Here is a 25,141-nt window from a genome sequence, read left to right on the forward strand (position 1 = left end):
TCAGTGAGTGAGAGACAGCGAGAGAGAAATGGAGAGCAAATGTCTTGGACAGAAGAATTTGTGTTTCTTACAGGGAGTTTCAAATGAAAAGGGCACATCTTCCAGAGAGCAGCCTAACTAACGTGCCCTAACTAGGCAAGGTGAAATGCTGAGGTCCCATTATGTTTTCTAGCTAATAGGTTTCAGTTAGACGTCATCTGCAGGCATCTCTTTGCCAGAAAACGTGTACTCATTATTGTGTTATTTTTATTCCTTGCAAGTCACCAGAATGAAGGAAATAAAGTCTACAAAAAACTCTTTTAAAAACACTTTGGTTTTGAAATCCTCCCTTTTTTGAGGTCTCAAGGTTGGCAAGCCTGTCATACAGTTAATGTGGGTTAATATGATTATACTTCTGTTTCTAAACCCATCACTGCCAAGGGATGGGAGGACAACCTGAACAACTGGACAAATTAAGGGACAGATTTCAGTTCGTGGCTGCACCAACAATGAAGCTAAACTAAATTTATTGTCTTCCACAGGTTAGTAACAATACTGTAGCCCTGTTAGACGTATAAATCTTCAACATGGCGATCTCAACATAAGTGACCAGTGATCGTTTAATTTCTGAGGAGTTGATCAAGAAGTAATGGTCCACTGATTACAGCTTCTCGACTTATTTCCCAATTTGCAACTCAGTCACACATCACTGGATATCTTTAGGATTTGGACTGCTGATCGGAAAACACAAGACATTTGATTACATGCAAACTAAATTAAATTTGTGGCTTAAACAATGGTGCCATGCAATTGTTTCAAAGGTCCAATATTCCACAACCCTAACAGTCTAAAAATGTCTTATTGGACCGAAAGAACATTTGTCTGACAGCCTGTTATCCCGAAAACAAGCAGCCAATAAACACTCTCCCTACAGCTGCTAAACTTAACCCATCTCACGACTCGGGTGATGGAGGCACCAACTGAGCTAAACCTCTGCAATGGTAAAATCACTTGAAATGTAGTTTGGTGTGAGGCCAGAAATATCGCCTTTTAAGGGTAAAACCACCCTCTGATTCAGCACCATGGACAGTGCTGGCAGTCACTAAACTAACAGCTGCAGGGAGAGTGTATATTTTTGGAACAATGGGTGTGTGTTTTCAGCATAACAGGCCGCTGAACAAATGGGCTTTCCATCCGATGGGACATTTTTTCAGACTATTGGGGTTTTGAAATAATGGACCGTCGGAACAATGGGCACTCCCCAAAACAACAATGTGTTGAACATTAGCCAAAATGGGATTGTTGCTGTCAGCAATGATACAGTCTCCACCAACTACCAAAAGAAGACAAATTAAAAAAACAAAATTGGTTCTGTCTTGTTTTAGATCAACAAGGTTCTTTAACAAAAGACAACCATGTACTGATAAGCCTCAGAACTTTTCCTTTCTGGCAAAACAGAGTTAATATGATCACATTAATCCAATTACATTGTGACAGTTTGTGTTCACACATCTTTCATTTCCCACAACGATCTAAGAATAGCAAAGACACCTGAACCATAACTCTAAATCTGAAATTATTCGTCTTTGGCTGCAAATAAGTTAACCGTTCAGTCAGACAACTCGTGTTTTAGAATGTTAATTCAGCAGCAGACGTGACTTAGGTTTGGCGTCTAGGCTCCGACATCATCACTTCCCGCAGGTTAAATTACACAGAGGTATAAGGGGAGTGATGAGTTAATTCTTGAAACCCCCCGTCGGAGCCTACAGGTGGATGCTGGGGTGGACGTGGGGTAAAGAGCAGGCAGCGATAAGTACGGGGCAGCATGCATGCAGGCAGAAGAGGAAATGGGAGGTTTAGCAGTTTAAATAGACCGCCAGATTAGAAAGGTGTGTTTGGTATGTACTATCTAGAATGAGGTATGTCATGCGATTGACAATGCAGCTCGCAAGCGTCGCCACATATATGGGTGTCATGCATTTAAGTGTCTCTTTTATACTTGTGCAGACCGGGAGTGCAACATACTGGCAAGCAAGTCAAGTAAAATTAATTTCTGTAGCCCAATATCACAAATCACAATTTGCCTCAGGTAGCTTTCAAATGTGTACAGTACAGGGAAATTAATTAGTTAAGTAATTAGTGTCAGTGTAAACAAACCACTACATCCCTGAAATAAACATGAAAGAATTTTGATTTATCTGTGTAAATGGATGAGACAATGACAATATTAAGGCAAGACGCAGGTGATTAGGGTAAAAATTTATAGATCATTTATAGATCATCAAATTTATATCACTACAACATTGCCCCAGTTGATTATGTACACTAAGACAATTATTCTTTGTATTACAAGTATTGTGATTTTTTTTTGTTTGTTTGTTTAAAGGTATAATACACAACATTTTCCTAAAAAAATAGACTCATAATCATAGCCCTTTTAAGTCATTACTTATGACTCACTGGAAGTGTGTGGTGGTGCATGCAGTGTCTTGCTTTCAGAGCCTTAAGAGAAGAATTTCCTAATATCATGAGAAGATCACTTGTAGCAGAAATGCACCCCAAACCCTGAAAAAATAATAAAAGAAAACGTTAACCCAGTCTTTGGGAGCTGAGCTTATTGCCTCCACTACAATCTATGTTTGCCCATAAAACCCTTTTATACTTACAATTTATATCTCAGCAGAAGCAATCGCAAATTGCAGCTAACTAACACAGATGAAGAATAAGCACACATTGTCCCCGTAATTCATGTGAAGTGGGGGTAAGAAATAACGTAGATTGAGCAAATGCAAATCTGTAAGCGCACTCCAGAGTGAAGTCTTAGTCACGCAGCACAATACATTATGCATCATTCACTGGCAATAAATGTGTAATTAATGTGGTTAAACCCAGGTTAGTGTCAGCGCTCCCACTCCCTACGCAGAGAACAGTTGAACAGATGCATCGGTATTAATTACTGCTCAGTGGGAGTTTTAAAGCTCTTCCTCCTCCCACCTGTTGTCCCTCAGACTCCTGCTTCACACACAGCCACCACCACCACCACCAACACCAACACACACACACTCACACATTTCTGCAAGACCACCAGCTTAAAACTGGCCTCTCATTAACACTGCATACCCCCCTCCTCTCCCGTCCCTGCCAGAGCTAATTGGGTCACTACTTACCCCACAGTCAGCACAACCTCTCGCAGAGGGGAGGAGGGAGGAAGACCACCACCATGCTGCCTTAGCATATGCCCTCTCTAGCCGGAGGCAGCGAGATTAGAACAAAACAGGCACTTATTAATACTGTTAGTCAGTCAGTGCCTGCAGGTGAGTCATCCCTTTACCAATATGACCGTACTGTAATCTGCAGCTGCACACAACGCTAAATTTCATTATCAACAATTTAAAAGAGGCAGCATGACAGTATGAGCATCGTATCTCCTCCCAGCTCGGATATTTGCATTAGTTCAGCCGCTTATAGTTTCTGATATACAGTTTATCTGAGCAGGCTGTCCCTATTTCTGGAGCTACAGATGAGTTCAGCCAGCCATGAACACTTACACACACACCCTGACAAACAAAGATGCTGAACCAGGAACCATAAAGAGTTCTTCAGCCTGTCTTTTTGGTTCCTATTACAGCCTTTTATAAAGGCTCCACTTGGAAATCTTTCAGAGTTATACCTGAAGTACCCAACATAAAGGGTTAAACCTAGAACCATCTGTAGAACCTATGAGAGGTTTTACAGAGAGCCCTTCTACAGTGTAATGGTTCCTCCCAGAACCCTCTCTGGAGGTTCTATCCAGAACCTTTCCACCTTCTTAGGGTGCCAGCAAGAACCCATCAGGGGGTTTTATAAAGGACAAACTCGTAGGGTTCTACTGTGAACCTTTTAATATTCCAAGGGTTTTGTCTAGACCACACTCAAGGGGTTCTAGAGAGAACCATTTTACATCCCAAGGGTTTTATCTAGAACACACCCAAGGGGCTTCTACAGAGAACCTTTGTATATTCCAAGGGTTTTATCACCAAAGGGGGTTCTACTAAGAATGTTTTATATTCCAAGAGTTTTATGTAGAGCACACTCAGATGGTTCTACTGTGAAGCATTTTATATTCCAAGAGTTTTATTTGGAAACCACCAAGGGGGTTCTACAGAGAACCTTTTAATATTCCAAGGGTTATACCTAGAATCCAGCCAGGGGTTTTCCCAAGAACCCTTTTTAATGGTCCAAAAAACCCTTGGAGACCACTTGATGAAAGGAGCAATTCTTAAAGAATTCCTTATTCTAAAAAGGGTTAAGGGGTTCTTAATGGAACCCTTAGTTGTACGAAGAACTTTTGACAAATCCTTTCCTCCAAATATGGTTCTTCAGGGGCAAATAGCAAGAAGAACCTTTCAGGAACCCCTTTTTTTAAACAGCGTAGTGTCAGTACCAGTAAGGAAGCCACAATATGGTGGCAGATAAGGCTGTGCTCAAATTGCTGTTTTGTGTTTTTTAACGAGGACAGTTCGACCTTGCTAATCTAATGCTCCTTCCCCCTAATCAACCCACTGACTAATCCATTTCCACATGCCAAAGAGAGCCGCAGTTCAGCCCAGGGCCGAGCCACACTGGCACAATTAGGAGGGGAGGAAGACAATGGCACGTGTCCTGGACCGAGGAAGGAAAATAATAGACACGGCTCCTAGTGGGAGCTTTTTACTTCAGTGCACTTTCACGGAGATAGGAGGAGAGCTCATATACCCCCCTGCTGCACTCTCCAGCAGCAGACAACACGTCTGTGCAAAGAAAACACTGCTATACATGCATGCTCACCCACATGATGTTGTTGGTACACACAGAAAAGACTCTCAGGTGAGGTGATGATAATCTGGCTGCCGTAGAGAAGGTCTCCACAGGTCAGCAACACATTTCTCAGTATGACTGAGCTGCGAAGGTTGATTTTCTGTAGAACCGATCAAGCAAGAATGCCAAAGATTTCATTGGTCCCAGTTTCTCAAATGCCATGATTTGCTGCAGTTGACAGTCAAGTGAATGTCTTTGGGTTTTGGACTGTTGATCAGACAAAATTGAACAATGGCCATGTTTTAATATAACTGTCAAGCACATGTGAAGAAACATTGCAAAAAAAAGAAAAAGAAAATGTGATTTAAGTGCATTTCCATCAATTAGTTTAACGTAAATAAACTAGGCTACACAAAATGCAGCTTCATCAGAAGTTTGTGGTGTAGGCTACATTAATACACACAGTAGAAGAAGTAAAGCCAGAAAACAAAACCAGGGCATGTTTAATCTGAAAATGGTGTACACCGACTGAGCATTTCCTCAAAACGGTGCACAATGGCATGCAACAAGTTTCAGGTACACTTTCTCATTTGGTGGGCGCCGTTTCTGTTCAAATAAACATTTAGCCATGTTTTGTCTGGGCAGAACGCTGCCAAATTGCTTTGGCCATATATTATAGAAAACTGACAGATGTCTTAAGGATTTTTGTTTTGTTTTGTTTTGTTTTTTTGGCAAATAGCAATTATTCTTTCATGGGACAGTCGACACCAACAGCAGAAACAGCTTCTTCTTCTCTTGAAGCCTATTTAGAAAAGGTGTTTTAGCGCATGAACTAAAAAGGCAAAAGCCACCTCAAGCAAGAATAAAAAAGTTTTTTTTCTTGAATTTTGCTGTTTCCATCAACCTTTTTCAATGTAATACTACAAAATGAGCAGAACAGCTACTTGAAGACATCACCTTGGACTGGGAGAAATTAAATAGAAATTTTTCAGCATTTTCTGATATTTTATAGAAAAAAATTACCTTGTAGCTATAATTTTCTGTGCTTAGACTTTCTCGAAAGGTGACTGTAGAATTGAACTATAGCATATGTGGAGTATTACTGTTATGTGAATACGAAGGCCAGGCAGTTGGAAGATATTCAAGGTAAAATTCCAACATTTTCGACCTGTGTGTTATTCTCCCACTTTTGTACATTACTCATGATAACACTTCATTCACCAGTTCCATTATAAAGATTTGTGAAACTCAGGCAAGAAATACTCCAAACAGGGCAGGAAGCACAAGCCTCCTACAGCTTTCCAAAACACTTCAGTTTAACAGAAATCATCTCAAACACTTGTCATTGAGTCTGACCCGACAATAAACACAGAAAACAGTCCCCCTGCAGCTGCTGTAGTGAGACGCATAGGATAACAGATCAGCTGTGACACAAAGACAAGTATTCGAGGTAATGTTTTTTTCTGTTAAACTGAAGTGTTTTGAATGTTCTAGGAGGCTCACACTCGTTTAACGATTGACGCTGATGTTGCCAGACTCTTAAAATCTCTGCTACACAGGTGGTGAGTTAAATTATGGATGCAGTGATCCAACTTTTTCTCTCCTGATACTAATTCCTGTACCTAAATTCAGGGTATCTGCCAAAACCATAAAGCTATCTAATACCAGTATATTACTGGTCTATTTCTCATATTTAAAATCTGTATACCACACATGCATTGGAAGCATTTTTATGTAAGATAACATGAAGTCAGGGATGCTATGATATGAAAAAAGTGTGGGACCCACCAATCATGAGTGATTGTTACTGGTAGATAAATGCTTAATGAGGACACTGACAAAAAACAAACAAACAAAAAAATCAATAAATCAATAATGTCATGGTCTGCTTCTTGCACCTACCCTCATCCATTATATCTGATCAGATAAACAATTAGGTGATAAAAAATACTAGAAATACCCCTATATGACTTGAGAAAATGTGTATATGGCAATTCAGAAAACTGAATAGATATTAAAATCTTACAAAGTTAGCCAGAATCTTAATAACTTAAACGCACACGTCATAGTTATTATATCCATGTTGCACACTGTATAGACAGTGTTGTGTTTGTGGTGTGTTGTGTTGATCTTTGCAGTCTTTATTGAATTGAAGTTTAAGCACTATGGTGGAAAAATCATTTGTAAAAAATATATTGATCAGCATCTTCTATTGTCTCATGCAATATTTAAGACAGTGTGTATTTTTGTGAATTATAAATTTAAGCAAATTGTATGTAAAGTGCCAAGGGCGGATATTTCATCGCACCGTTGGAAGAACAATAAACATGTCCAAGCTGGAGCTACAAGGACAAGGGGTCATGAGTCAGTTTGCTCGTGGCAAGTGAATGAAATTAACAAGTCTGCTGCAACTACTTTCTCTACCTCCTTATTATTCTTCTGTGTTGTCAGCCTGTTCTTCTGTTACCTGCTGTCGCAAACTTTCAGAGCAACAGGACAGAGAGTGTCGGTATCCTTCCAGAGGTGCATGGTGTGAGGGGAGGCAGAGAGATACTGTGCTGCTGCCAGAGGAGTGCTGACTAAGATAACAGCACTCATGGGAATTAATTACTAAATAACAGATTTGTGTTTATTTCTCACTTTCCCCCTGATGGTCTTAATAACTAAGATAATAAGAACATTTGCCACTAGTTGCTTACTTCATATAATAAATATTTTAGCAGTGAAAAAAGACCCATAGCTTTAGGTAGGTAGCAGACCAAATGACAAGACAAAATGAGGGGGAGCGTGCGATCTTTCAAAACTTGTAAACACATTGTTTTGTATCTATAATTAGCACAGGTGCTTTTTCACAATACTGAATCTCACAAACTAACATTGACTAGACAATGACAAAAGTATTAATAATGTTCGATCAAAATTATTGATAGGGACAATTAAGTATTCCCTGGATACTTTACAGTCCCTACCCAAGTGTTGTGTAGTACTACTACTACTACTACTACTAATACTGCTCCTAATATTAGATTTTTTTTTATGAATGTTTCTTTATTATTGTAAATCAATATATATAATATTCAGTTACTTGACTGAATTATATTGGTAATATTGTAGACAAACTTGTTTCAACAATGAATTGTATGTATTATGCCTCGCTATATTCTGATTAAATGAAAAATATCTGTGCAATGTCAATAATTATAGTGACAAAAATAACAATATGAATATCAATAACAGCAGTCAAAATAATAAAATTGATTTTAAGTAGTTTAAAAAGCAGCTTCTTGAAAAACCTTTCTGAGGGTCTCCTCAAGGACCTTCTCCTACAGTCACATACTTAAATTTATGACTAATTACACTGGTCATATAAGTAGTGAACTACTGTAACTAAAATGCTCCAAAAATGTTTAAATTCACTGGGGTGTCTTCTCTCAAGTTCCAATTAAACAGCTACAATGGTTAAAATGGCTAAAGACAAAGTACACGTTGTCACAGAGGCCTAAAATTAGGAACAAATCCACAGGCTGTGACTTGTTACTGAATTTATGTCCAGGGTCTTTTCAGGGTTTGCTTCCTACAGTCTGCTTGTTTTATATCATTATTTTTAAGTGCAGCCAACTCTCCAGTGGACCTCCACAGAGCTGCCAGACAGCTGCAAAAAGATCTGGGACACGACTGTGAAGCATCTGCGCACACATCAACATATAGTGCAAAAAGACACACACACACACACACACACACTTGTAGGACTGTGATCAATAGCATAGAGGCTTACTTGCAACATCAAGCGAAGCATTACGACTAATGGCCTCTCCCAGGTAGTTTCGGGCCACACAGGTGTAGACGCCCTCGTCTGGTTTGCTCCGGCGTCCATGTACAATACGGAGGAAGAAGAGGGAGCCGCTGGGCAGGAGCATGCGGTGAGAACGGGGGTCATCTTTGTCCGTCTCCACCCGCTCGCCATCTTTATACCACTCTATACTGGGGGTGGGTCGGCCCTCTGCTTTGCAGTTGAGGGTGGCGGGCTCCCCCTTGGAGACAATCAAATCTGAGGGGTCCTCCACAATCCGAGGTGCACTGTCTTCAAACCGTGGCCGGGACCCTGTGAAATGGGGATTAAGACGAATGTTACCTAACCATCTGTCCAGCTGACTAAGGGAAACATGAACACATGCATACAGACAATGACTATCAGAGCATAAATTGGCCATCCTGGGAAAAAAAACGATAGCCGCACATAAACTTGAGTATTCTCCAGTGCCTGTGCCAACGTTTAAGGCTGTATCAAAGGTCAATACCAATACCAGTAGTACCCTACATGTAACATGTTCGTAACAGGTAGGGATGTCTCTAGAACCAACAACAAAATTCAGAAAATGTGATGGTACTCATTTTTCTACCCTACTATTCCAGACCTGACGAGGACAGCATATACTGTACACCTACAAGTGATCTAGTCTGCTGTCTGCTGTTGTTCCATAAGAAGAAGAAAAACTCCTACAGGCACAGAGGGACACACTTGTGACTTTTCTGGAGGTGGAGCTGTTGCAGCTGAGCTTGTTATCTTCAACATAAGTTCAAGCTGGATCGCCAAGGATTATTAAATTCACAGGATGGAAACGGTGCCAGTGAGCTTTTCAGACGAAAGGTAAAATTAATGTTAATGTTATATTAACAACATATATTAACAAGTGTTAATGGCAATGGCTGAACGCTAAATGATATTGTGTTTAGGCTGACGTAATATAACCATTAGAGCCAGACTAATATATTGGTCGGTTGATATTATTGCCCCAGTATTGGCCCAGCACACCTAAATCTGTCTGTATCAGTATCACTGTATATATTGTCCAGTACGTTGGACAGAATGTAATGCCGATTATCTATTTTTTTCTTTAGGTTTATTTATTTATTTCATCCTTTTTAATTCAAGTTGTTCTATTTGTGTTTTTTAAACAGACAGTAAATAAATTCTGCCACTATGGGTCTCTCTCACATTAAAACAATGACAAAAAACTCAGAAAATGTTGTGAAGCAGCTTGATCTTCACTTTTAAACAACCACTGTAGCTGATGAAAATCTACACTAACAATGTATCAAGTAACACGATGTAACAAGTGTTATCCTTGTTATCCTTATCCAGGAATACACAACATTTGTAATGGCTAAACGCTTAAGGATACTGTGTTTAGGCTTATGTAATGTAACCAAAGCCAGTATTACAGGCTGACTACCATTCAGTCAGTCATCCGTAATCAATAGATAACATCATTATTTTGTTTGTTGTTGTTTTACACACAAATTGACAATAGTGTTAATTCAGTTGTGACAGTAAAATGTATTAGTAGTATAGTGGGGAAAAAAAACATACAGTGGATCAGAGTAAAAATAGTTTGCCAAAAGAGAAAAAGTCTGCATAGTCAAAGAAAGAAATTTCTTCAATATATATCATATTTTTTCAATCTATGCTGTCATTTCGAAAAATTTCTGGACTAATGGTCTGTCACTATGTCAGCAATCTAAACTAGTCTAACATATCCAGCGTCCAGCAGCAGAAATCACTTTTGCACTTTATCACTTTCCAGACATGGGCATCATGCTCCCCTGACGGTGATTTGCGTCAGGTTTAGTAAATATCTTCCTCAGTCTGTTTTCTCAGAAGCTCAGAGGAGCTTTTATGGGGGCCAAGGTTAATAACAAAAATAATAATAATTGAATTTTATTGTTTTTGCTTGTCACTGTATCGTGAATCACAGAATTTTACTGGTACTGATATGAACTACTACATTTTGGGTATGGTGACATCCTGGGTAACAGGACAGACAGCAGCAAGCAGAAAGCAGCAAGGGTGGGAATATCTTGTTTTAGAGATGCTTTTTTTGTGTGTTGGATAAATTGTGTGCAGTGAAGCAGCAAATCATGGGTAATCTCTCTTTGAAGGTTGAATTCAAGGTAAGACATCACGATTTCCAATAACAACCTGTGCCTTTCAGATCACTACGTTTGAAAACCGTTTCTTCTGGCCATATTCTGCAAACAGCAAAACCCATATTGGTGAAGAAAACATATATATAGCGGAATATTTTCAGAGAAGACACCACCTGTACAGACAGAGGATGCATTCACCCATGTGATATGGTAATGGACAATCTCTGTGTCAATCAGGATTGTTGCTGGGGTAGAGATGATAGCTGGTGGAAAGCTGAGAGTAAGACCACGGGCAGACCTATGTATTTAAGGGGAGAAAGACCCAAGTTGAGAGAATGAGCGAGGCAGAGCGATATAGATAACTTCCATATCCGTCTCTCTGGGGATCCATTACTATCTTCCCTTAGCTGTGAGGGAAGGACACACTGCTCGAGTCATAAGGTAAGCTTTTAGAGCAAGACCAAATGTCTCTAGCAGTGTGTTACAGTTAAAAAAAATGAATAATTCAAAACGCCGCTGCTTTTAGTTTGGTTGTGGGGAACAGATGGTCTCTCCCTCACTCTCAGAGAAAAAAAGAAAAAAGAAAAAATGAAATGGTCACTGTGCCACTGATTATTGTGCTGCTCTGCTCTGTCTGGGGCATTATTTTCAGCACATAATCTAGACTGCATGAAAATCCGCCATTATCATTGGAGAGGAGCAGTCAGGAGTAACCTAATGACACACATGTTGTTGCACATGCTTGTGTTACATTATACTTAAATCTGAGGCAGCGGGATAAACCCTCACTTTTCAGATGTAAGCAGATTTATGTCTTTTCATGAACTGATTTGATCCGTGCGGGCCAGGAGTCGCCATCATGGCATAAACCTGGAGTAAACATCTAAAGAGCGATCTGAGAGCTCTCAGCTGCTAACACCCCGGGGTCACAAACCAGTACAGCTCAAAACGCTAATGCAGGATGCGGATGAATACTAAGCGAGGCATTAAAATGTGCCGTAGCACCTCCAGTCAAAAACAACACTTTGTTTACAATAAAGAACAAGTGTAAATCATTTCATGCTAGGCCTGTAAGCTAATCCTTTAAGGTATTATAATGGACTTTACTTCAGATTACATTCTATCACATCTGTAGAGGAATACATATTGTCACTTCTGACTGACTTTGTCTGCAGAAAATTCATTTTGCTTTTGAAGAAGCATCCCTTTCTGCAGCCCAGTGATATCCTGGTGGTGACCCGTGTTTTTAAAGCACGCAAAGGATTCAGTGGCAGTCTCAAATCCCAACTCATGTAATACAGTTACATCACTCTGAACTCTTTCTCCTCTATCATAACTGGATTTTACCACAAAAACAAACACTGCAACAGAGTTGACCTCTTAAAAGATTACTCTGGCAGTTTGTGTACTTTGACAAAAAAAGATGGTCGAAATCCATCCAGCAAAGTCCAAAATATCTAGCACTAAAACAAGGGCAATGATGTTGAACAACTGCTTCTGTGTTTGTCTCAAGCTCCAAAAACAGAGGGTCCTGAATCCTACATTTCCTTTAAAAGCAGTGCATGTCTTAACAAATATAATCACATTAAATGTTTGGGTTTAGGGATTAACTCTAAGCCTCCTATTATAGCACACAATGATCATGTTACAAAGAAAACTAACTTTGGCATCAGGGTCTTCACTGGCCTCAGACTTTGCAACTTGCTGCACATCTCTCTGGCCTATGCTGAGGTTGTTTATCAAAATCCATATAAAACAAAATATTTTTGCAGCCAGGGGTCAGCAAAACAAGCTGCAAACACAACATTGCAATGTTATCACCTTAAAGAGGCTTCAAGTCTATTTACACATCTGGCAGTGATGGTTCAACATTAACATTTATTTAAAGTCTTGTTTGTGATTAATCTAAGTCAACATTACTCTATTTTAGCTTGTTTTTTGGTCTCCACCACCTCTTGAGGGACATCTCTGGCTCTTTAACTGCTAATAGTTTCACACAAGCCATCGGCAAAGCCCTGCAGGAGAGGCTGTCAGCAGCCCTCTTGGTTGCCACGCAACCGAGTTGGCACTCCAGCAAAGTTTTTCGTAAACTTTACACGCCGTTGAAAACCAACCTGTTTCATCTGCCTCACTCTCAAAGTTGCAGTAAACTGCACAATACATTAAACTCCTGTTTCCAGTATAATTTAATTGCTTTCACTTTTCAATCAGTACTGCACACGTGCAACTCTCAACACAGACAAGAAAGACGTCAGATGGCTTACTTCCATCATCAGCTCTTAAAAAAAAATGTTTTAAATTATTTGTACCACTAGTCTGACTGTCCAAGTGAGCCGCTAGATTTACCATCCCGATGTAGAATTTTATTTGCCCCAAGCAATCCTTATTGTTGAGCCCTGCACATCCACTGTTAACATAAAAAAAACATATTAATGCAGCTTTAATATTTGCTTTAATGTAACGCAAGAGGAAGACTCATTTCCCTGAGGGACTTTTACTTGCTCATATTTTTAATAATACATCTTATGTGGTTGCTTTAATTAGTGCAGGTGCACATGTGTGTAAGTTTGTGATAATTGTTTTGAGTGAATATATTGCCTCATTGTGACCTTGTGTATAAGTAGTTTGCATTTTTAATTGTCTGAATAAATAAACTAATGTAATGCAGAATAACTTGTTGATCTGTATGTATTTTCTTGTTTATCACTGTATAATCCTTGAAATACTAACATGAGATAACTCCACTGGGTTCAACTACCAGTGCATTTAAATTATTCTCTATCCCACTATCTCTTGTAGTCATTGATTACTCTGATCAGCTCCTTTTTTTCAAGGAAATGGAAGAAGAACTTCATGTTAAGGCCTTTTTTTACTGTCAAATTACATTTTATATATACTCACAGGGGTACAGGCCGCAGCGTTCCACCCACACAATAAAACCATCAATTCGCCATCAACAACATCCTTAACCATTAACGATGACTATTTCATTAGGAACATTTACAGCAGGCGTAGCTGAGGTTCTGAGCTTGTGACGTTCCCTCTTCAGCGAGATTTCTGAGATCCAGCTGTCCTTGTACTCCATGTGTCAGCACATATTGTGAAATCCTGGTTGCTTTCAGTTGGTTTGAATGGCATGAATGTCACGGTGACAAATTTTTATGAATTTACTTTATTTGGTGAGTGCAAATTTGAATGAGCCTTCCAAAGTTAGGAAAAAAAAGCATTTTAACTCCTGCAGCTGTACAGACAGAGTCCAGCGGAGAATTAAAAATGATTCAGAAACACAGGTGGAGGGATTATTAGAGGGTTAACGGGTACTTACTACAGCCTGAACTTATCATGCAACAGAATCAATGCAGTGCCATGTTGATGTATTACAGAGAGTCTTGTCAAAAGAAAAGAAGAGCAAACAGCTTCAGCTGGCCAAAGTGACAAGCAACCTGAGACAAGTGTGCAATCAGAGAAAAGTCTACGCCACCTTGAGCACGACAGCAACGCGTTTTTCTTTGTGAGAAAGAACATTTTCACAGTAATGCTGGTTTCATGACAAGAAGATTGTGGTGCAGTGGTTGAAAGCACCTTTCAGCAAAAAGAAACTCTGTCAGCGCCGCCTGTGACACGGAAAAATAAACGTCACGGGCGATAATGGGGACGTCTGTGATGGTATGTTTTTAGTCGGATCATAAACACGGCCCATTAGAGCCCGCCGTGGGTCCTCAGAGATATCCCAGACGTGCACATGGGAGTTTAAGAGTGTGACTTGATTTGTGTGAAAAATATTAATCTGAGGCATTCTGGTGTGAAATCACTTTCAAATTTACATGGGATGAACAAGTACAGTCTTAGAAATAAAGGTGCTAAGTAGAACTGTAAAGCGTTCTTCTGCCGGCAGAACAAAATTAGCTTTGATTGGTTCCTTTCAATATCCTTGGAACCTTGGCGCTATCAACACTCTTAAAAATAAGGTTGCTAACTAGAATCTTTAAAGGTTCCATAGAAAAAACATTTTTTAACAAAAGAACTACTTGGAACCCTTTTAGAGATCCACCTAGAGCCCAACATAAAGGGTTGTACCTAAACCCATCTGTGAAAGGTTTCACCCAGAAGCCCCTGAGAGGTTCTACAGAGAACCCCTCTATGGTGTAACAGTTGTTCATGTCTGGCTCCATGTTGGTGGAACCCCCATAAGTCCTTTTTTCACCAAATAAACTCTGGTTCTTGATATGGTTTCATACAAGTTTTGAGTGGAACCATTGTAATCAAGGATGTCATCATCAACAGAGGTTGTTGCACAATGTATCAACGTATAACAGCCTGTCAAATATGACACGCCCACATTGGTCCCCACGTAAACCTGCTCTATTTTGCAGCTGGGAACCACCCTTTCAGGTTCCAAAACAATTTATTTTTGATGGAAATGCTCAGAACGGTTCAAATTTAGGTGCTGAACTAAAACCCTCTCTCCGGGTTCTATCCAGAATACCACTATCTAAGAGAGCTAACAAGAACCCACCCCAGGGGTTCTACCACAAACCCTTTTATATTTCAGTGGTTTTATTTAGAACCCACTCACAAACCCCAGAGGTTCTAATAGGAACCCCTTGTAGTTTGTGGTACAAATAACCCTTGACAGAAGGACAGATGAAAAGGTTCTGAATGGAATTAAAAAAAAACAACCTTGATGACTTTCTTGAAAAGAACTGTTGTTCAGAAGCAAATGGTTCTGGGTAGAACCTCAGTCCTTCAGGAAGAACCCTTATTTCTAAGAGTGTAGGGAAGCACATCGGTTACTTGTGTTGTTGAGTTTTAGAACAAATCAAATAAACTGAGAAATACTGCTACTTCAGCTGATTTAAGCAGTTGTTGCAATTAAAAAAAAATGCAGTTTTGATTGATTTCAATTTATTATTTATTCGGCTTCATGAATGAGATTGGAGTTATGTCTGGTGGCTTCAAGTAGTTTCTAAACAGCAAATAAAGCACAAAAGCAGCACTTCAGAATTAATAAATGCAGCTGGATGAGTTCAGCAGCAGCAGGATTATCAGCTCAACACCACTACACTGTTCAACAGGTGTTTTTTTTAACCAAACGGGAGGCTAAATATCCAGATCAACACACGCGTATCGATCCAAAAGGCTCGTGTTAAATGTTGCAATACACCGTTAAACCTGCATCATCTTTGTGCCAAAGCCTCAAATGAATCACTCCAGCAGTTTTAAACACATCCTAACTTCTACGAACCTCACAGACCTTCGGCGCGAGGGGCGAAAGAGAGCTGAGATAATCCATAACAGTGAATGGCAGCCAACCTTGAGCTGTCATCCAGTGTGGAGGAGCTTTGTGAATGAGAGTGTGCCGGACTCATGCAAGGTTATCACTCTGTGCTACACTCTCAAGGCTGCCCTGTGTACAGATGAATGTGTCACGGCGAGAGGCAGGGGTGCTTTTCATGGGGAAACTGGGTAAATTTAACAGCTCTACTCATTTGATACATGTTGACATTGAAGCTGTTACAGGTTACGATATTTACGGATCCTCCCATTACCAGGCTTATAGGACATATTGATTCCCTCTCTTGATAGCCTGCTCATCTAATGAGGGCTTTGTATATTTAAGGTTTCCTTGCTCAGATACATTTCTCTCATCTATTTATATTTTTCCTGGAAAAATCCTTGGAAAAATGTTATCAGTTTTGGATTGCCTTCAGTGCCCGTTTCTACCTTTTCAAGACCAGCTTGTAAAAAAAATAATAACAATAAAAATGTCCCTAGAAGGCTATGAACCTACATTCATTATTTTTTAAGAGATCGTTTACTTTAAAGGGACAGTTTTATTTCCAAATCAAAAATACATATTTTGTCTCTAGACTGTAGTGCTATTTATCCGTCTAGATATTTTTGGTGTGACTTGTAGAGTTTTGGAAATATCTGTTGTAGAGATGTCTGCCTTCTCTCCAATATGATGCATTTTTTGTTGCTTTGAGCACCACAAACTGATTGACATTTAGTCCCATTATATTAAAGACAAGGCATATAGATGAATAGATAGATGGATAAATGGCACTATAGGCCATGAAAAAATATGTATTTTTTGATTTTGAGTTGAACTGTCCCTTTCAATCTGGACTTTTTTTTTTTTTTTTTTTGCTACTTGGGGTCAGCAGAAACCAGCTGTGAACCAGCAAACAGTTGCTCATTAATTTACACTGATTTACATTTAATAGAAGTCCAACAGACTTGTTGGTAAACATTATGATTTTTCTGGGCTGAGGTTAGCTGGAGGCAAAATGAATCCTTAAACACATTAGCTAATACTAGCTAGAACATTATCCGACCTGATAAGTGTGCACCAAGAACATTAGCATTTTTTGATGATTACCTCAGTCCAATCCTTTCATCTTATTGCATTTAATCACAGTTGTCTGTGATTAATTTTTCTTTTGGACCAACAGTGCATTACACCTTTACACACCGACCATTATGGCTGACCATTGATTATGGCATCCAACAACACATATCCATAATATTTTTGCTTGATTATGTGGCCTTCTGCTCTGAGTTTACCATCCAGATGTTTATTTTTATATTTGTTTTGCTTCCAGCTAACACACTAATGATGACACTGACAATAAATGAGTCTATTTCACTCTCTTCTAGCTCGGCTTTTGGTCTCCACCACCTCCCAAGGGAAATGCCAGGCTTTTTAGCTGCTAAGAACATTATTTGCACCAGATAGTTGGTAACTGTGTCTGTCTGGGCTGCTGGGAGCAGAGCAGATATTGTGTAGTGGGATTTTAGAGTTTTTTTTGCTGAAAACAGCTGCTGGCTATGGCAGAAAACTACTACACTACTACTATACTATGACGACTATAAGTGGTCACAATGAACCAAAACAGCAAATACAAATAGACAATGAGCTGAAACTCACTATACACGTCTGCAAAGATGAAGGCGGGGAGCTGCAAAGCTGCAACCTCTCTCATTTTTGCTAAAAAACATATTACATATACATGAACATATTGATTATAAACTTAAATTGGTATGTGTACCTGCACTCTCTGATTAGCAGCGTTTTCCCAGATGATATCCTACAGTATATATACTGTATGCACGGTGCTGTTTGTCTCTACCTAATGATTTTTATTAATAATATGAGTGCAAGTGATGGACGATGTGTAGGATTCTTTATGCTGCTTTTAGTGGAATTAATAGAATTAGAGCTACAAACTTAACTCATTATGATCTGATAATGTGTGCATAAGGATGATTAAATGTAGTAAATGTCATGGTTGCATCTGATCAGTGTGAATTTCTTCATTTATTCACAAATCAAATGAAAAGAATCAAGAGAAAGGAAGAAAACCGCAGTCAAATGAAAGCCCATTAGTGCCGCACACAGCTCTGATAGACAAGCTATCACATCGGTCCTAATTGCAAACACAGACAAACGCCCACGTTTGCTCGTGGCGTCTCCTACATTTCTGCCTCATCGAACACATACAGTCATCAGGCTAAGAGCTGAGGGGGGTGATCAAGATCACATCTCGAAAGACTCTGTTGATTCAGGCTATTTCGCGTTTCTTGGCTCCTGGCTGTGGCATTGTGTAACAAGGGGCGCATTCATTAATTAGTATTTATAAATATTAACCTCGCATCCTCCCCAGGGGCAGAAGTGTACTGCTGTCACGCTAATGTGTGAAAACAACAAAGCCTCTGAGGGGACGTCTCTGTTTTGCTTCAGATCTGGGTGCCTTTTAGCGACAGCCAGGCTTGGAGCAAAAAATATACGACAACCTGGACCTGTCTGAGCTCACAGCTTGATATCTGGTGGAAAACACAACTATCTACCTGTTAGGCAGCCAGACTGCTCAGAGACCCAACTTTACATGCGAGTCAAAGTGAGACAAGAGCAGAAGGCTGGCAGCTTGTCTATGGGGCTGGTGGCTGTCTGCTGAGATTTACTTGTGTCTTTTTCAATTTCAATTCATTTACATACTTAAAAAGGCCAAAAACATTCAAGGAGTTCTTGTGACTTTGCCAAGTAATCTCTGCGGGAACGCGATAACGTGCCGCGGCAAACTAAATTACAAAGCAGAGACATCAGGTTTGGATTTCTTCTGGCAGCAGCCTGGGCTTTTTGAGCCTTTTGTTTGGCAACTGTCCCCCTCACCCCGTATTTATAATCCCTAAATGATGTCATCACCGACTGTACCAGAAGTGGGGCATCATCAGCATCCGGCAACATGACTCAAGCCTGTGGCACATAGTGGTTTCATCATGTGCTGCCGTCTCATCAAGAGGAACTGTGAGAGGCTTTAGTCAGCCTGTAGCCATATTTGTCACTAAGTAATGAGCAGAAGGACAGAGTGGACACAAATCACCAGCTAAGGGTTGTTTAGCATCGATTAGTTCCACAGCAAGCACACCAACAGCTGAGTCTGAATGCAGCTCAAGATAACTGAGATTTCAATGAGAGGTATTAAGGTCTACAATGATGGCGTCTTAATTGAGATTTGGCTTGTGCGTGTGTGTGTGTGTGTGTGTGAGAGAGAGAGAGAGAGAGAAAGAGAGCTGCTGTGTGAAATCGAATGCAATTTGTGAAGGACGCTGTTGTTGTTTTTGCTTTCAATCACACCACAGAGAAGAGACATACAAACCCCCACCACGCATCTTAAGACCAACAGAGACGACGTGATTAACCGGACACACCAGCACAAACAAAACACATCTCACTGTAACTCACACATTACGAAAAAAAACAAAAAAAAAAACAACTGAATAAAATCAACCAGAGAGGTATTTGTCTCAACACGGCTCCCGCAGAGCTCATGAAGCCCGTTTGAATTCCTCTTCTCTCAAGTATTTTTATGAAACTGCGAGAATGTGTGGCATGATAGAGGTGGGGATGAGAGGAAATACCCACTCCAGATTAATGGATGTAGGCAGATGGTGTGGGTGTTGAAAAGTGCCTTTAATGTTGAGAGGTGGCACCAGTTTATGATGATGAAGCAGAGCAAGTGGCAAGGGGCGTCACAGGGGCCACAGAGCTCAGGATTTATAGTAAGATGATAGTTATCATCAAGAGAGATGTAAAATAGAGCTAGCCTGATAAATTGACAAAGTTGATATATCAGCTGATATTAACTTGTTTCAGTTATATTTGTTGACAAGATAATCACAGTCCTGAAATGCCAAAGATATATTTAAGGTAATTTAGAAACAGCAGACAAATTACATATTCTGTCCACAATGGGAGAGTAACCCATTTATTTTTCACAGTTCTTTACAGCTGTTATAATCCATATTTTATGTTAACAATGGGACAGGCATCGCTCGTAGTGACAACCTCACAGCTAATCTTCATCAGACTCTGCAGTCCCTCAGCTCTACCAAGAGTTTTAGCATCTTTCAGCTCATCGATTTGGTTTTACAGCCCTGTTTTGGTTCACCTGCTTTTATCTGTGGCCACTGATGAGTTATTCAACAGTGGTAGGGAGATATTTTTATTGATAAAACTCTAAAAACCCACTGTACACTGCCTGCTCAGCACCAGAAAACAAAGCATCTACGCAGGGATCTTAGTTGAGCTTTTGGCTGCTAAACATTAATCTCCAAACAAATTTGCTGAAACTGAGAACTTCACAGAGCATGTTTAAAGTGGCCTTAAAGTAATGCTTATGAAGTACAATGCAGCTATTAATATTAGCTTTTAATGGCCATGAAAACAAGAGGATGTTAACATAGCTACCCTGCTGCCTGCTATTTATTCATATATTGATGTCTTGTTTTCAATTGCTGTCTTGTTGCTGTTTTGGTTTATCTTACAGAAATAAGCCCTCAGGCTTTACTGTGTTTTTATCCTCTGTGACTTTTCATGATTGCAGTGCACTGTTATATAGGCTTTATCTTTGAATAAATTAATTAATTCAAAAAGCCAGATATTTCCCTCAGGAGTTGGTGGAGACCAAAAACAGAACTAAAAGGAGAGTGTATTGACTTATAAGCTGTCAGTGTCGTGTTTACAGCTGGTTTCTGCTGCTAAGTTGCAAAATAAAAACTGCAGAAGTTTTCGTCTGGCACATTAATGCAAGTCACTTTCAATCAGCTGTAAAGTATGACTGAAACTACCAGCAGCAATACAGGAATGAGTCCTAAAAGCCAAAAATAAGTTAGCATATTAGCATGTTCGGTTCGCTCGTCTTGAAGTCAGTGGGTTTTTTGATAGGGTTTTCAATGCGATGCCTGAAATAAGCTGTCGAAGTTCGTTTTTCAATTCTGGCAACTGCATTTACACTTCAAAACTCATAAACGTTGTGCTCATTTCTGAAAAGTGTCTTGCTGAGCAGAACTTGCTATGTAGGTAGTTGTAGTTTGATTGTGGAGAGAACGAGAGTGATGCTAACTTCTGGGTTGGCCTACAAAAATAAGTCATCACTCCAGCACTCTAAACTAACAGAAGAGGGACCCTGTCATGGAGACAATGCTCCATAGCACTACTAGTGGACAAAACAGGACACCTTTAACAGATCCTATCAAAAATGTTCTGTATGTTGTGTTTTGTGTATGTGTTTCTATATCAGTTTAAGCACTGACCTCAAAAAACGGCAGGCTTTAATGTAAAATATGACTGCAGTTGGTTTATTATTATTTTTATTTTGCTAAAAGATTAAAACTGAAACACCATTTAGAGATTTAACACATGATCAGCAAACATATATAGCATTTTTTATAGAACGAAAAACAAAAAAACATCTGCACTCTCATGAATTGTTTTTCCGAGCCATGCTTTTATTTGGGGTTTTGGATTAAGGCTCAGACATTTAAGCTGTAATAAAAGCTATGGTTAAAAAATATATAATCTCTAACAGAAAGGTAATCAAAATGAGCTTTTAAAAGCATTTTTAATCATATTTGTGCATCCTCGAAACCAAATTTGGGCGGAGGTGGAGGCTCGTCTGCCTGTATGACACTTTCACTGAGAGTTTAAATGCGCTCACAGCTGAACTAAAAGTGAGAGTTAAATGGTTTCACTTTGGCTGAAGTGCGGAGCCTCTTTGACCTCTGCTGCTGCCTAATGGCCTCCCCGAGAGACCACCTCAGCCCCGAGGAGGACACTCCGAGAAAATGTGCATCCTCTTGGCATTCACTCACCAAGAGTGGTATTTCAGTATTGCAAATTAATGCGTGCGTGACATTTGCCTTTATAATTCATTTTGTTGGGAGAGGATGCGCTCCGTTCCCACAGCTGTCTGGGAAACGTGTTTGAAATGCAGCTAAACACAACATTTACATCCATCTGGAGGGACAGAAAACACGATAAGACGAGTCAGATACACGATGAGGTAGTCACGCCATATGGGCTGTGAGCGTTTGTGTGAGGAAGACAGAGGAAGAGGAGAAGCACCTTTGAAATGCAATTCTGCTTATCTGTAGTCACGGTGTTACAGACAGGAGATGACGGTGATGCGCCCCCAGTTTGGAGAAACAGAGAGGAGCACCAGCACGGAAGCTACGCAACATGTGCACAGAGGAATCAATAAAACGTATGAACATCTCTATCAGTTTAAGTATACTCTACATCTAGAATCACTGTTTCACAGTCTTTTCTGACGGAAAGTACCGTTATATCGCTCTCTCCAAACCAACCAAACTCCATAGGGGAAATCAGTAATTTTACCTTACAGAACAGGAGTTGTTGAGCAACCAATGCTTCAGTCTGTTAGTTTGTTCATGTTATTGGGTGACTTTGCTAAATACGAACTATCCTTTTAAAACTCCTAAGTCATCTGACTGACTAACAGGTCAAGCAGCATAGCCCAGCAACTCCTGTATTTTGAGGGTTAAAATTACTGATTTCACCTCTGGAGTTTGGTTGGTCTGGAGAGGGAGACGTGGCTTGTATAGGTGGTTTCCTGTAAGAAAATACTATCTGAGGCAAGCTAGAGCAGTGAAAATATTATGGCACACACTTAAACTCATATTGATTTTTTTGGGTGGACCCTTTTCAAGTGTTGGCATTTATTCTCCAACCTCGGCTGTGCTGACTGCCACCTATTGAATTAAATACACTAACTATAGATAAATACACAGCACAAAAAATAAAAGAAAATTTTACCTGATACGATGGTGATGAATGAGACAGTCACAAGTAGTGAATTTCCAAAGTTCATCTCCACACTGTCCCGGTATCAAGTATGCAGCCTCTTTCTGGATAGTCCACTCAAATTATTTATTAAATCAAACCCCCAGTCATTAAAAAACGCTCAGTTTTGACCGAAAGCAGGTAAACTGGAGTCTGAGCCTCAGCTGGAATATTTCATGCGAGTAAAATCATCCCAGAAAAACTTTAAAGTCACTCCCAGAAAGCCATGGCAGCAGCAGCAGCAGCAGGGTGATGATCAGGAGCAGCAGCAGCAGCAGCACCGCCCCGAAGAGAGAAACCTAATAACAAAACTCAGCAGCAGCACTTCTTCATCCCCGCATGGTCACACACACACACACACACACCCCAACACACACACACAGACTTCTTTCTTTCTAAGATGTCCTGCTGCCGCTGAAAACAAAAAAAAGAGGAGGTTTAACTATATTTAGCCCGGTCATAAATAAAATAATTCCCCTCTCTCTGCTCCCAGCCGGCCAGTTGCAGGTTTGAGCGAGAATGAAGCGCTGCACATGCCGAGCGGAGCTGCGCACTGACTCCCTGCTACCCGACCGCACCAAATCCTCACCAACCAACCTCCAGGAGTCAGTGTTTTAAAGGGACAGACACGACATCTGCCTCCTGTGTGCTGTCTGTGCATGTGTGTCTAATCTCCGGATAAACGAGGACTGAACGAGTAGCCAGAAAACAGCAGGATGAGGTGAAACTTAACATGTTTTGATGTCTTTACAACTTATTTCTAGGTTTCAAGTTATAGGTTTTATTACGTGAATAAAATTTATTTCAAGGTTTAAGGTATGAAAACTGGATTTGAACCTAAAATGTAAACAAAGCAAAGTTAAAAGTCCTTATTTAAAAATAAATTAATAAGTAAATAAGGATAGGTCTATTATTGATGTTGCTACCGACGTTAAAATGAACCTTGGGTTCGGGTTTTTACAATAATGTCAGGGTTTTTTTCTCTGGAATGTAATTCACTTTTTAATATGTTTGAATGCATATATATCTTCTTAACCTATAAAAGGGATTACATAAGTCTAAAATGCAATACTCTGTTTACTGTCTCTCTTTGCACAGGGGCGTTTCTAAAGGGGGAACATGGGGGGCACTGTTCGCCCTTGAAATCTAATTGGCCACCCCATTATGTTCAAGTATGATTGGTTATCTGCCCTGTGAGATGTGGGACCTTAGTTTAACCAAACTGTTAAATGAGTATTTTTAAATGTGCATAGTTTTCTATTGTCTGTAGCCTACTTTATTTTTTACACAGTTAATTTAGCTGACTTAATAAATTAATAAACAATTTAAGTAAAAAATAATACATAATAAAAGTTTATTTCATGATAAAGTGTGAAAGCCTGAGGAAAGATGTACAATGGATCATTATACCATTAACTGTGTGTTAACCTGCATATGACTAATAAACAATATCCAACCTTGCACAGGTTTCCCAATTTGGGGGTTTCTGGATACATATGAAGTGACGTCAAGTCAAGTAAAATGTATTTCTAAAGCATATTTAAAAACAACACACACTGACCAAAGTCCTATATAGACCAGAGCAGGTAGCTAAAGTCAGAAATAAATCTATAAATAAAAGAAACACCAACATAAACATTAACATGCACAGCTCATACCAGTAGATCCCTACAAAATCATACACACTGGACCTTTAAGGTTGTAAATAAATTTAATTTCAGCAGAAGCAGCAAAGTAGACTTGTTTACTGTAGTGAGTATACTGTGATGAACACCTGCAGGCTACAACTGCATTAAAATCCAACAGCACTGCAGAGGAACAACATCACATCACTGAGCCCTTATTGTATGTCCAAACAGAAAACAATAAATTCCCATATTCCATTTGTACAGACAGATTCTGCAGCCTTTGTGTTTGATTTGTGTTCTTACCGGGCGGTGCATTAAATCACTGAATGATTAAGGTAGATACAACCTTTTTTTTAAAACTACACCAAAGTACAAAACCTAAACCCAGAATGACGTAACCCTTCATTTTCGTGGATGAACTGAATTGTTGCAGTCTACTGCTTCTACTCTCAGTTTTTGGAATATTTGACATAGCCTATTTAGACTTCTACTTAGTTATGAGAAAGAACAGCGCAAGAGCAATGTATGGTAGAGAGACCTGGTTTCCAAAATTAATGTGTGATGTGTGCTTGACTGGTGGGAGGGAGGTTTCTATATGTATTCATTAAGAGTTGTAGATTGTTAAATTAGAAAGTGAGCTGTGAACTGTGTTAGAACCAATTAAAATTCTAAATGAAAATATTAT

The 25,141-nt window shown here is 39.6% G+C and overlaps 1 protein-coding gene across 8 annotated transcripts in view; it reads right to left on the reverse strand.

The window, feature by feature from the left end:
• The window catches only part of LOC146328943 (roundabout homolog 2), an 81,859-nt gene extending 58,431 nt beyond the window's left edge, over positions 1-23,428 (reverse strand). For 4 of the 8 annotated variants that reach the window (XM_084717886.1, XM_084717889.1, XM_084717890.1 and 1 more), the window contains exons 1-2: positions 22,802-23,427; positions 8,531-8,857 (exon numbers count right to left, since the gene is read on the reverse strand). In XM_084717886.1, coding sequence (XP_084574012.1) covers positions 8,531-8,857; positions 22,802-22,856 — 382 coding nt within the window. In that variant the 5' untranslated portion in view covers positions 22,857-23,427. Of the gene's footprint in view, positions 1-8,530; positions 8,858-22,801 lie in introns of all 8 variants that reach the window. The other 4 variants (XM_084717891.1, XM_084717888.1, XM_084717892.1 and 1 more) reach the window with 2 other exon arrangements.
• Positions 23,429-25,141: the final 1,713 nt, after the last annotated feature.

The sequence above is a fragment of the Lutjanus erythropterus genome, chromosome 4, assembly GCF_056507025.1.
Source record: "Lutjanus erythropterus isolate fLutEry1 chromosome 4, fLutEry1.hap2, whole genome shotgun sequence".
Lineage (NCBI taxonomy): Eukaryota > Metazoa > Chordata > Actinopteri > Lutjaniformes > Lutjanidae > Lutjanus > Lutjanus erythropterus.